Here is a 14,211-nt window from a genome sequence, read left to right as displayed (position 1 = left end):
TCCATAAGTTCTGTGTCCCCAGTGGCAACAAAACAAAGTACAAACACAATCGACCTGAAACAAAAGAAAAACAAACTAACAAAACAAGTCGTTCGATTTTCACCATTGAGTGCACCTGGTTCCTCTTCTTCATTGGTTTTGCAGTATGTGTGCACTCACAAATACCCTCCCTCACTGTCAGTCCTCCAGGGCACTTTTCTTAGTTGTTACTCTCATTATGTATTACTTGCTTATGGATTGTGCCTCTACAGTTATGATCAAATATATATGATAGATCTGTTTTGCATAAGCGCCATGAGTCTGTCAAGTGAGACTTCTACACATTATGGAGAAACAACCCCTCTGTGAGCAGGTAGTGCGATCACAAGTTAATTGTTTGTGGCAAATAGTTAAATATAACAACCAAGAGTACACAATCGTTTAATTACATTTTTGTATTGGGTGTATCTACTGACGGCCTGTATAGTTCCGGAAAGATACATCCGTTGTTTTGTTTCTTTTATCTACTCTGCTGGCAAACACGCTGGATGCTTCAGAAGCCATTGAAGAGCTTGAACAAATCATTGAGACACCTACAAGCGCAAAGAAACATGTTGCAGGTTTCGGAGGATTAAAGTGCTGTCCCAGACAACAAACACAATCAGCAGAACAAGCCAAAGCCAAGTTGGCCAAGCAGTATCACCGATGGCAACAAATCAGCCCCAGGCAAGAGGGCGTGCATGGGGAGAGGTTCACGGAGATGGACGTTGACTTGCTGAAATCCATCAATGACAGGCTTGCCAAACTTGATATCTACGAGAGGACATCAATGCTTACGTGCCAGTCTAGAGCATGGCGCTTGCAACGCCAGGGTTGTGGGTTCGATTCCCACGGGGGGCCAGTATAAAAAATTAAATAAAAATGTATGCACTCACTAACTGTAAGTCGCTCTGGATAAGAGCGTCTGCTAAATGACTCAAATGTAAAAAAAAATGTAGAATTCAGCTAATGTCATATTGATGATCTGAGGAAAGAGAACACAGAGCTGAAAAGTAATCAAATCAATCAAATCTACTGCCCACCTGTGTGCTGATCTGCAGTGACTGGAGAGGGGGCGTGGCCTGGGCAGGCTGCTGTAGAGGGTTAGAAGCATTGCTGCCCAGGCAGGCAGGTGATTGGGCAAGACTGGTGGTGATGTCAGAGCACTGCTGAGGTAGAGGCTGGCTGGCAGACAACTGTGTTAGGGAGAGAGAGAGAGAGAGAGAGAGAGAGAGAGAGAGAGAGAGAGAGAGAGAGAGAGAGAGAGAGAGAGATGAGGGGAAGAACAGGCAGGGTGAGTGAGAATCATGACGAAGTTAATTGAACATCTATATCTGTCCTGTTCCACAAACATAATCTATTGCCTCTCATACACCCTGCCTGTCCTGTCACCAAGTCTGGTTGCCAAACAGCTGTGTCTGTCTGTCTGTCTGTCTGTCTGTCTGTCTGTCTGTCTGGAACACACACTCTCGGTCACAGGGTCTGACTGGAACACACACACATAAACATACACAAGGCTCTGGACTCACACATCCACACACAGGGCTCATGAATGTGTGAATGTACTGTACTCACAGCTGAGACCAACAAACATCACAGCCACTATCATCTCTGCTCATTGAACAGAAGTCTGGGGACAGACAGCATCTGACTGGATGGTCAGGATCTTGTCAATGAGAGTCCAACAAACTAGTGCTTCTCATAGTTACACTCACATTCACACCCAAGTGTTAGATTCAGAACAGATCCTTACCTCGTGGCTGGGCTGGGCAGTAACAGCAGGCTGTGTCTGTGTCTGTGCCTGTACAGTGGTGAGAGGGGCAGCAGCTGGGATGCTCTGTGGAGCCGTGGGGCCGTTCTGATGTACCGTAGGCCCTGGGGTGGCTGGAGCAGAGGCTGGCTGAGCCTGTGGCTGGGCCTGGATCAACCCTGCACTGGGCTGGAACACAAAGGGGGAAAAGGCTGTCTTTCAGTTTATGACAAAGATTATCAAGAACACATCATATAGAATTTTTCTTCACAGGAGCAAAGAGGGAAGAATCATTGTGAGCAGGGTTGATATTGTTGCTGGAAACTGCAGGATAAAGGTAATTGAGGAGAGGCTGCTGCAATAGTAAGGGAATCTACACAGCTGATCCATCATACCAAAGAAGAAGTAGTAATCCAGCCATGTGGTGTTTATCTGTCTGCTGAGGAGTGAACAGAAGCAGATAGAACATCACTGTTACGCTTGAGGGTAGGTGTTATGGTCGGAAAATTACAGTCACTTTCCCAAAATTCCCAGGTTTTCCAGAAATCCCAGTTGGAAGATTTTCCAGGAGGGAATAACAGAAAATCCTCCAATGAAGATTTATGGAAAACCTGGGAATTTTGGGAGTTACCGGAAATGTTGCATCCCCAGGGGTTGATTTGGGATTGGGAAGTAATGTTTCCCTTGGTCATCATGGGAGGGACAGAGAAAGCTAAGCTCGCTGGATCAGGCAGCTCGCGAGGCTAAGAGAAAGCTGAGGTGCTGCTACTAGGTGGGCTGTTGCTACGGCAATGGCTAAGAAGGGTCAAAGTTCAATCAAACCGGTAGTATCCCTGACCTACCATTGAACCATTTGATGATAGAAGCAGGGACTTTTCCAAACCCAGGCCCTGGTCAGAATGCTCAGGCAACGGAGAGGTGGGCTGGCTTTGGCCGGGCCAATAGGCACCGCTGTCTGGGGGAGTAGGGGAGCTGGTCCTACGAACCATAGCTTCTCCATAGCTTTGGCTGGGCTGGTACGGGGTGTCTAGGGGTGTTGGGGAGCTTCTCCTGCGACTGACGATGTGGCTGAGACAGTGGTTGAGCAGGGAGAGATCTCCACTGGAGGAGTGGACCAATATGGAAAGAGGTGGGGCAAGATGTGAGGTAGATGGAGGAGCCGACAGGGAGGAGGTGATTAGAGGGAGATTGAGCAGTGAGAGAAGGTGGGCTAGAGACCTCCCAGCCTCCATTCTAGTTCTTAGTAGAAGGTCAAACCTCACACAGGCCCTGCAGTAGTGGGAGTGGGGTAGAGGGAGGTCAGAGAGGCGTCGTATGGGCTTTGTAACCAGGATGGCAGGATAAGGGGGATTGACTGATTGATTGATTGAGTCATGGTAGGAACATTGATGGTGCTGGGACAGCTGAGGGGAGAGGACAGGATACAGAGGGGGAGGGGAGTCTAAAGGGGGGACCTTGGCTGCTGGATGCTCCTCTGAGTTTTTGTCACCCTCTGGGCTCCGATGTGGGACTTTGTCTCGTTTGGGACAGAGGTGGCAGGGAGAACGACACAGTGGTTTAGGGAGGGAGTGGGCCCTGCACATGTCAATCAAGGAAGTGCTTCCACGTCTAGCGCACTGATTGGTCCCACCACAACACACTGTACTCTCATTGGTCCCACAACCAACCAAGGAATCTCCTGTCATCTCTGGGGAGAGAAGAGCATTCTGGAATGCAAAGGGCTCACTGAAGTGTCGCTGCTCAGGTGGCATCGACCGGACAAAAGAAAACATATTTTAGTTCAGTTTGTCTTTACAAAGACAGATAATACCGAAAACAAAACGTTAACAAGGAGCTAAAGAGACATAGAAAGGGAATGTCTGAGACTAGCAGTGAGAATACGTTTAGAATAATGAATTTAGAAATTTGAGTTTGAGGCATTGGGGAATTTTGTGTGAGAAAACGTACAGGTGGAGACTGGTAGTCCCCCTGGTGCAGCTGTGCTTTAGGTTGCTGGTAGGCCCCCTGATGAAGCTGTGTGGTAGTAGCTAAGGAGTAGGCCACTTGGGGAGGCTGTGCAGTGGGCTTCTGGTAGGCCCCCTGGTGCAGCTGGGTCTGGGGCTGCACAGGGGGGCTGTAGACCACCTGGGGTGTAGAGATGGGCTCTGGGATGGACTGGTATGGGGCACTGGGCTGACCGTTTTTAACATCTGACAGCACCATGAGGCCCGCTCCACCGTCAGCTACAGTAACAGGAAACAGAGTGGAGAAAACATTATGTCAACCTCACACAATGGAGGGAGACGGAGAGAACGAGATAGATTAAGAAAGAAACAGAGGGACAGAGAGATGAAGTGACATTCAAATTCAAAAGCTGGGAGATGACTCAGAGCTGAGTCACACCCTGCATCTCTCTCTCTCTCTATCTATTTATCTATCTATCCGTCATCTATAAACCCTGTGGAGTTTCTTTCATCTGGATTACTTTGAACAGATCGGCCTTGCCTCAAGACAAGGTGACCTGTGTGTGTGTGTATGTGTGTGTGTGTTTCAATTACTTAAAGTGTTTCTCAGTTTTCTTGTATACACATTCATCTATGTGTTGTTTGTTGTTTGTTTGTTGTTTGCCTGTGTCTCTGTCTTTGTGTTTGGAGGCTGCAGTGAGGTTCTTACATGTGGTCGAGGTGGCGTGGGCGGGCAGGCTGCAGATCAGGGTAAGGGGCTGGTCGGCTTCTGCCTCCTCTGGCTCTGCTGGGGCCAGTTGCGCCCCCTGTGGTGGTACCCCCATGCTGGGCACCTGCAGCAGGGTTGTTTAATGTACAGATTAGATCAAAAATAACACGGTAACATTGATTCAGATAGACCAGTGGTCACCAACCGGTCGATCTTCAAATTATTCCTAGTCGATCACCAAACATTTCTGTAGAAAAGCCAACGATAAACCCTTGCGCTACAATTTTCGAAAACTTGTTTTGCGCTGTTTGCTGGTAGGTGCAATTGATTCGTGCCAGGTAGGCAAAGTGTTTTGAACCATTTCATTTGTCTGAAGGGACAAACTCTGCCTACCCGGCAGACCCAAAAAGCTAAATCAAGTGTGCTTACTGCGCTGGCCAATCGGATAGCTTAAATCACCATGCCTGCAGCTTCCTAACCCACAGCAAAGTTTGATACTAGCCTACGTGAGATTTCAGAACTTTTGAAACCATGACTAGAGAGAGACTGTCAAAGAATACAGCAAAGACCTGCTGTTTTTATGAGTGAATTCATATCAAAGTTTTTATTCAACACTTTTACAAAACATAAAACGTGCTTCTCACTTACAGTCGCGGTACAACCAGCACTACAGCTGCAATGAATGAGTAGCGAAGTGTATCGATAGGCCTGTGTTTTTATTATTAGTGGCTCGTCATGTCTATTTTTTAATCGAGGAATATTTACCTTTCTCTGGCCATAGGAACAACATGAATTTGAGGCAGAAATAATGCGGTTCGACTCAAGTTTCGCCATCAGGTGGAAGAACTGGAGAGAGCAGGGGCAGTGAGATCATGTTTTAAAAAATATCTGAGCGGTACATCTCGGCTTGCATTTTGACTTCGAAAGTGATCTTGACTCAGAAAGGTTTGGTGACCAAATAAAGGGACAACTAAAACACCAACAACAAAGACAGATATACCTGCGAACAACAATGAACGGGGTTCACAGGATGACAGAAAATACATAAGATAAGTTGGATAACATAGCAAGCACTCTATCATGTAGGAACTATCTTCCTTTATGTTAAATCAAGGATGACACAAGTTAAGTTAATTATAGTGCTTTAGGTTGGTTATCTTTGAAAGCAGCAGGTAACCATTATTAAAGTAATTACTTAATGTATTGGGTTTATATATAAATATTAATATTTATAAATATATATATAAAGTACCGGTCAAAACTTTTAGAACACCTACTCATTCAAGGGTTTTTCTTTATTTTTACTATTTTCTACATTGTAGAATAATAGTGAAGACATCAAAACTATGAAATAACACATATGGAATCATGTAGTAACCAAAAAAGTGTTAAACAAATCAAAACATATTTTATATTTGAGATTCTTCAAATAGCCACCCTTTGCTTTGATGACAGCTTTGCACACTCTTGGCATTCTGTCAACCAGCTTCATGAGGTAGTCAACTGGAATGCATTTCAATTAACAGGTGTGCCTTCTTAAAAGTTGTGGAATTTGTTTCCTTCTTAATGCGTTTGAGCCAATCAGTTGTGTTGTGACAAAGTAGGAGTAGTATACAGAAGATAGCCCTATTTGGTAAAAGACCAAGTCCATTTATGGACTTTAACAGACACATCTCAACATCAACTGTTCAGAGGAGACTGTGAATCAGGCCTTCATGGTCGAATTGCTGCAAAGAAACCACTACTAAAGGACACCAATAAGAAGAAGAGACTTGTTTGGCCAAGAAACAGGAGCAATTGACATTTTTGACTGGTGGAAAGTTGTCCTTTGGTCTGGAGTCCAAATTGGAGATTTTTTGGTTCCAACCGATGTGTCTTTGTGAGACGCGGTGTGGGTGAACGGATGATCTCTGCATGTGTATTTCCCACCGTAAAGCATGGAGGAGTTATGGTGTGGGTGTGCTTTTCTGGTGACACTGTCTGTGATCTATTTAGAATTCAAGGCACTCTTAATCAGCATGGCTACCACACCATTCTGCAGCGATATGCCATCCGATCTGGTTTGGGCTTAGTGGGACTATCATTTGTTTTTCAACAGGACAATGACCCAACACACCTCCAGGCTGTGTAAGGGCTATTTTACCAAGAAGGAGAGTGATGTAGTGCTGCATCAGATGACCTGGCCTCCACAATCCACCGACCTCAACCCAATTGAGATGGTTTGGGATGAGTCGGACCGTAGAGTGAAGGAAAAGCAGCCAACAAGTGCTCAGCATATGTGGGAACTCCTTCAAGACTGTTGGAAAAGCATGCCAGGTGAAGCTGGTTGAGAGAATGCCAAGAGTGTTCAAAGCTACAATGTAGAAAATAGTAAAAATAAAGAAAAACCTTTGAATCTTAACCAATCTTTTCTCAAACTAAGTTAAAATATGTACCATGGGCCTACATACCGAATGTGGTGTTATGTGGATTTATGGTACATGAGAATATGTTTTTTAAAGGTTTTCAAAAATGTCCAAGATGGAGGAAAATCTATCCTGATTGACCTTATGGGTCCTTATGAGGAAAGACACCTACATACAACGTTTATTTTACAAGCAGTGTCTAGGTCAAACGGGGCAGCAGATATGAAGGTTTAAGTGCGACTACTTGTAAAGGTGCCACGTATAAGACAATTGGTGCCATTCTTTGTTACCAAGTTACTCATGGTCTCTAGTTTCTGTGTGGCAAATTAGAAAAAAACTTTACCAATCTATGCTTGAGTTATTTGACCATGTCAAGAAAAATTGTTTAATTCAGAGAATAACAAGAGCTTCGCTGTGAACCCCTAAAAGGCACAAACCTGTAGCAGGTTCTGGGTCTCAACTGCAGGGACGGTTCGCTCCCTCCTCCATTTGATGAGAGCCACTCGATCCTTGATGGACTTTCCTACGATCTTCACATCGCTGTCCAAGAAGAAGCCTGACTCTACCTATAACAGAGAGGTTATTACTAATGCTGAGTTCATAACATCTCGTAAATTCCAGCATACGACTGGGAAAAATCCACTTGAACACCCCTCCAACTGGTAATTACTAGTGGGAAACTTGTCTATCATCTCTCTCCGACTTCTCTCACATGCTGAACTCTGATGTCACATACTAAGTAAATGACACCCCAGCCACGAGCTGTACACTCCCTTACAGTCGGGCAGATGGTATCGGAGCATGAGGTCTGATACCAACAGGCTCAGATAAACTTTATATCTACAAGACATCAGACTGCTGAACACTTGAACTAGACTGACCACCTGCACTGATTCTCCGCACCTTAGCACACATGCACTCACTCAATCACACACACACCCACACAGACACAAATGTACATTCATGCTACACACACACACACACACATCACAACTGCTGCTACCATTATGATTGCTAAATGCCGCACAATTTAAAAACTTGCCCCCCAATCCCCTCTTCCCCAAAACATGTGTAAATATTGGACTATAAATTGTGCCTTCCTGTATTATACTTATGCTACTATTTGTATTCTTATATTTTATTATTTCTTATTGTTGTTGCATTGTCAAGAAAGAACCTGCAAGTAAGCATTTCGTTGGATGGTGTATTCCATGTGTATGCCGTACATACGACTAATAAAACTTGAAACTTAAAATGGCCTTGATAACAGAATTTTTGGCAGTTAAATGCTACAAAAAAACATTATTTATAAAAAACAATTTATTAATATGTTTTTTGAACACTTGTACTTTTACTTTATGATTGATGCAGCTTGTTTGCCATTAGCCAATTGCCGTTCTCAACGAGTTCAAAGCACGTGAATGCACACAACTCGTTGCTCTAAATTTACAAGTAGTATTTTCTGAGTTTCCCACTTTTTATGAAAGCAGCATAAACAAACCAGGAAGAAGCCTGACTCCACCGACAGCAAAGAGGTTATCATCAAAAATACTCTGAGAAGATGCTAATACGGTTATTTTCGATTAGCAGTGCAGTGCATTCTGGTTCAAGGAGTGCACTCCCTTAAGGAGTGAATGGGAGTCAATTGTGCGCTAGCTCAACATCCCAAGAATAGCATGAATTACATGAACAAGACGCACAATATTACAGATATTTTCCGAGATGTGAGATTATTAAATTCTCCGTAATATTTTATTGCTTTGAAATCGTGACATTACATGCTTTGAGGAAAAAAAGCCGTTTCTCGACTCATACCCTGACTTTCTAGAAGGGAGTGTGTGATGAATGGCCTAGCAACCGTGTGACACAGAATGACAATGTCAATGTGATTGGTCAAGAATGCTCAGAGCGATACGCATTTCTCTATTCATCTTTCCTATAGTTTAGGGTCTTTCGGTAGATCGTCTTTGTTATCACTAAACAAACCAGGAGGAACCCTGACTCCACCTACAGCAGACAGGACAGAACAGGACAGGACACTGCAGACAGGACAGGACAGTGCAGACAGGGCAGGACAGGACAGAGGTTATCAATAAGAACCCTGACTTCATCTACAGTAGACAGGACAGGACAGTGCAGACAGGACAGAACAGGGCAGGACAGAGGTTATCACTAAGAACCCTGACTCCATCTACAGTAGACAGGACAGGACAGTGCAGACAGGACAGAACAGGGCAGGACGGGGTTATCACTAAGAACCCTGACTCCATCTACAGTAGACAGGACAGGACAGTGCAGACAGGGCAGGACAGGACAGAGGTTATCAATAAGAACCCTGACTCCATCTACAGTAGACAGGACAGGACAGTGCAGACAGGACAGAACAGGGCAGGACAGAGGTTATCACTAAGAACCCTGACTCCATCTACAGTAGACAGGACAGGACAGTGCAGACAGGACAGAACAGGGCAGGACAGAGGTTATCACTAAGAACCCTGACTCCATCTACAGTAGACAGCACAGCAAAGCAGAGAGGTTATTACTAAACAGGGGCATAAGGGCTAATGTGGAAATTTGAATTGATCCGACAGCACTTTAGGGACATCAGTTGTCCCTATCTTTGTATCACAGTCACCCAACGAGATAAATGCTTGCCCCTCCTTACCCCACAGCTCTCTGATGGGACACAGGGTCAGGCAGGGTCTACAAGACTGACTGGTAGTTGTGGTTTAAATCAATACCTTCCTGGATCATACTGGCCCGACCACAAGACCAATGACGATTTACTGATTACATAATGGGTAATTATATCAAGACTGGGTTGTGGAGATTAGCCTTTTGCTGTCCAGGAATGGACTGCAACACGAGATCAAGTCTTTCAGAAAGTTTGAGGATGATCAGTTTCATCACATAATGAGTTGTTATATGGGATTAGAGGTTATTTGTAGATCTGTGATTCTGCGCAGTCTGACTTTTCCAATTTTCCAACCGCCCCGCGACTCCTGCCATGTCTACAGACATACCGCAAACAAACAAAAAATAGAATGAGTGCACAACTGGTAAATAGTCGCTTATTGATATGTCAGTCAGCCAGGTGGCTAGCTGCCGGCAGAGACTTGTATTGCAGTAACGTTGAAGGTTCTGGCTAGTAGGCTATTACTTAGCCAGCTAGAAGAATGAAGTAAGAAGCTAACATTAAATGGAGCCTACTTCAGCAGTAGCAAACAATAGGCTACTAAGTTCTCATAATAACGTTACTTTACAGAGAGTAGGCTACTGAGACAGACAGTGATGTGGCACTCAGTGGTGAGGCTGAGGCAGGCTGCAATGCATGCAAGAGGAAGCAGAGGAGACAGAGAGAGAGAGCAGAAGCAAGCAGAGAGAGAGGTTAGTACAGTAGGTCACAAACTTGGGGTCAGGGCCCCATGTGGAGTCCCCTAAGAAAATTGGTACTAATCTTATCAAACAAGTTAAGAACTTAAAAAAAGAAGATATGTTTCAATATGAACATATCCACATGGCCTATTGTCCCTATAGACCTACATTAAAATGCATCAAAATGAACAATACAGTTCTAAAGATGTCATACGTTTTCGTTTATATCTGTGGTTGTTCGTCTTATCTCGATCGCCCACTGGAGTTTATAGTTTACCCATTACCCATCTTTTTACCACTACATCACTGATAGTAATACGGAATCGTAAGCAATATTTTAATAATTCATGTGAATGTGATAATACGATCATCTGTGTACTCCATTGATGTCTGTTTGTGCGAAGCTTAATTAGTAATGCCTAGGAATACAAATGTGAACGCTATGTAATTTGAGAAAAGAGCTATCTATGTAAAGAGTTGATGATTTTATGCATTTTATCATTACAACTGACTGAACAGTCGCTGATAATACGTCAGTGTAAATCATTTCTCATATTTCCCCCCTTTCAGGGATACAACATGACAAATGTATAGCTAATAGGCTATGTGTTTGTATACTGAACAAAAATATAAACGCACCATGCAACAATTTCTAAGATTTTACTGAGTTACAGTTAATATGAGGAAATCAGTCAATTGGAATAAATCCATGTATCCCTAATCTATGGATTTCACATGACTGGGAATACAGATATGCATCTATTGGTCACAGATACCTTATAAGAAATGGGCCTCACAATGGGCCTCAGGTACTCGTCACAGTATTTCTGTGCATTCAAATTGCCATCGATAAAATGCAATTGTGTTCGTTGTCCGTAGCTTATGCCTGCACATACCATAACCCCATCGCCACCATGAGACACTCTGTTCACAACAGAGACATCAGCAAACCGCTCGCCCACATGACACCATACACGTGGTCTACAGTTGTGAGGCCGTTTGGATGTACTGCCAAATTCTCTAAAACGACGTTGGAGGCGGCTTATGGTATAGAAATTAACATAAGATTCTCTGGCAACAGCTCTGGTGGACATTCCTGCAATCAGCATGCTAATTGCACGCTCCCTCAAAACGTAAGACATCTGTGGCATTGTGTTGTGTGACAAAACTGCACATTTTAGAGTGCCCTTTTATTGTCCCCAGCACATGGTGCACCTGTGTAATGATCATGCTGTTTAATCAGCTTCTTGATATGCCACACCTGTCTTGGCAAAGGAGAAATGCTCACTAACAGGAATGTAAAGAAATGTGTGAACAAAATCTGAGAGAAAAAAGTTTTTTTGCGTTAGGTAAATTTCTGATTTTTTTTTTTTCAGCTCATGAAACATGGGAGCAACACTTTACATGTTGCGTTTATATTTTTGTTCAGTGTAGCTCGATCGAGGTGAATGAGCCTACAACAGCCAAGGTGATAATGGCTGGGTTCATTTTTGCTTGTTTTTGCTGTTCTCCAAATATACAGTGCCTTCGGAAAGTATTCAGACCCATTTACTTTTTCCACATTTTGTTACATTACAGCCTTATTCTAAAATTGATTTGAAAAAATTACAAACTAAGAGTAACGCAGGTCAACTAATGTTGAATACTTATCGTTACTAGTGAGATTCCAGTAACCAATCATATATTATATTGTGATATGTTTAAAAGTTGACAGCTATTACAAATCAGCTGCCAGAAGCTGCATGACGAGCAGTTTATTTTGAGCCAATCAAAACTCAGTATTCTATCTTAGTCCCTCTCCTAACCTCACGTTCTACACCAGTGGGCGCCAACATGTTGAAAAGGATCTAGAACGGAACGTGAAGAGCTACCGCCATTCTATGGAAGAAAAACATAGTTTCAAATCGTTGTGAGAAGTTGTATAAAACTGAACTAAAAAGAGAAAAACAGATATTAACACTCACTTATCTATCCGAACGTGCTGTGAAGGGGTTGTGGGGAAGATTGACGCCAGGATTTGGTGAATTTTCATAAGGAGAACGAGCCGCTAGCGATTAGGCTAGCTAAGCTATTGCTAGCATTTTGTGCGTGTTCATACTGAACCAAGCATACGCACAAGCCATTAACATTTAGGCTAGCTCAGCTATCGTTCAATTGAAATAGCAAACGTTAGTGATAATGCTAATCATGCATGGCAAACTATTTTAGTTTTCATACTTTTATAAAATGTGATAAGCTATTATCATAATCCATTTTGGTACACAGTTATGTTTTAGATTACTTTATAAGAAATGGTGTATAGGTGTAAGCACTAGTACTTTCCGTTTGCCCAGGCTAGTCTATTGTTCAGCCCACGTGAGCCTGGTGCTTTAGTTGTTTAAAGTCCTTTGCATTGCCCAGGCTAGTTTATTGCTTAGTTCATGTGAGCCTGGTGCTGTAGTTAAAGTGTAAAGCATTTTGACTAAGTTGTATTTTCTTATTCCTGTAATAGATTAAAGCTAAGAGCTATATTAATGTTTATATGAAAGGTACTCATGGTATATATATTGTGTGATCCTGTTTGTAAAACAGGTCAGGTTTTTTTTTTTATGGATTCAGTTCCACCAATGATGGCGACCCGCCCGAATCCAGGACATCCGTAAGAAGATTTGCATGCAAAGATTTCCTTTTTCTTGGAGGACACTGAATTTGCACTGCCATACTACGGTGTGGTAGGATTCTTTGTTGCAAGACATCATAGCACCATACATTGCAGTGGGACTGTCATAAGCACATACCACATTAAAACACCTTACAGTGTTTATTGATAGGCACAGTCACTCACATTTGATTCCATCTCATAGTGGTTTATAAGTCAGTATTTGTGAATTGGGTTGTGTTTTTCTGTGGATTCATGTTTATTGTATTTGTATTGAACTTTGAACATTGAAAGCTGAGATACCCTCATATTAAAATAGAGTTGGGTGCACCCTAGTAAACTGTAGGCTGGATATATGGCCGATATGTAAGTATATTGTACTGTTGATGTATTTAATTCATATTGAGCTCATTGTACACATTTCACATATCAATATTTACTCAAGGTGATTATTTTTTGTACTGATTTTTATTTACAAAATACAAGCCGGCATTCTTTTCCTAAAATATTCAGTTATGCAGTCTTCATTTCTCCCTACTGCTCCAGAAGCTAACCTAACTGGTCCAATAGAGTTTAAGCTTAAACATACAGTAGCCCATATAGTGTTAAGGAATTGTTATATAAACAATCTACACACAATACCCCATAATGACAAAGCGAAAACAGGTTTGTAGAAATGTTTGCAAATGTATTAAAAATAAAAACAGAAATACCTTATTTACATAAATATTCAGACCCTTTGCTATGAGAATCGAAATTAAGCTCAGGTGCATCCAGTTCCATTGATCATCCTTGAGATGTTTCTAAAACTTGATTGAAGTCCACCTATTGTAACTTCAATTGATTGGACATGATTTGGAAAGGAACACACCTGTCTATATAAGGTCTCACAGTTGACAGTGCATGTCAGAGAAAAAACCAAGCCATGAGGTCTAAGGAATTGTCCGTAGAGGTCTGAGACAGGATTGTGTTAAGGCACAGATCTGGGGAAGGGTAGCAAAAAATGTCTGCAGCATTGAAGGTCCCCAAGAACACAGTGGCCTCCATCATTCTTAAATGGAAGAAGTTTGGAACCACCAAGACTCTTCCTAGAGCTGGTCTCCCGGCCAAACTGAGCAATCGGGGGAGAAGGGCCTTGGTCAGGGAGGTAACCAAGAACCCGATGGTCACTCTGACAGAGCTCTAGAGTTCCTCTGAGGAGATAGGAGAACCTTCCAGAAGGACAACCATCTCTGCAGAACTCCACCAATCAGGCCTTTATGGTAGAGTGGCCAGACGGAAGCCACTCCTTAGTAAAAGGCACATGACAGCCCGCTTGGAGTTTACCAAAAGGCAACTAAAGACACTCAGACCATGAGAAACAAGATTCTCTG

At 42.9% G+C, this 14,211-nt stretch overlaps 1 protein-coding gene across 4 annotated transcripts in view; it reads right to left on the bottom strand.

The window, feature by feature from the left end:
• LOC121575478 (serine/threonine-protein kinase WNK2) overlaps positions 1-14,211 on the bottom strand; it is a 74,555-nt gene that overhangs the window by 43,233 nt on the left and 17,111 nt on the right. For all 4 annotated transcript variants that reach the window (XM_041888595.2, XM_041888593.2, XM_041888594.2 and 1 more), the window contains exons 7-11: positions 7,263-7,391; positions 4,421-4,544; positions 3,716-3,990; positions 1,772-1,957; positions 1,062-1,214 (exon numbers count right to left, since the gene is read on the bottom strand). In XM_041888595.2, the coding sequence (XP_041744529.1) occupies positions 1,062-1,214; positions 1,772-1,957; positions 3,716-3,990; positions 4,421-4,544; positions 7,263-7,391 (867 nt within the window). The remainder of the gene's footprint in view (positions 1-1,061; positions 1,215-1,771; positions 1,958-3,715; positions 3,991-4,420; positions 4,545-7,262; positions 7,392-14,211) is intronic.

Source organism: Coregonus clupeaformis, chromosome 10, assembly GCF_020615455.1.
Source record: "Coregonus clupeaformis isolate EN_2021a chromosome 10, ASM2061545v1, whole genome shotgun sequence".
Classification (NCBI taxonomy): domain Eukaryota; kingdom Metazoa; phylum Chordata; class Actinopteri; order Salmoniformes; family Salmonidae; genus Coregonus; species Coregonus clupeaformis.
The sequence above is the reverse complement of the archived record's forward strand: the minus strand, read 5'-3'. Positions and strand labels throughout refer to the sequence as shown.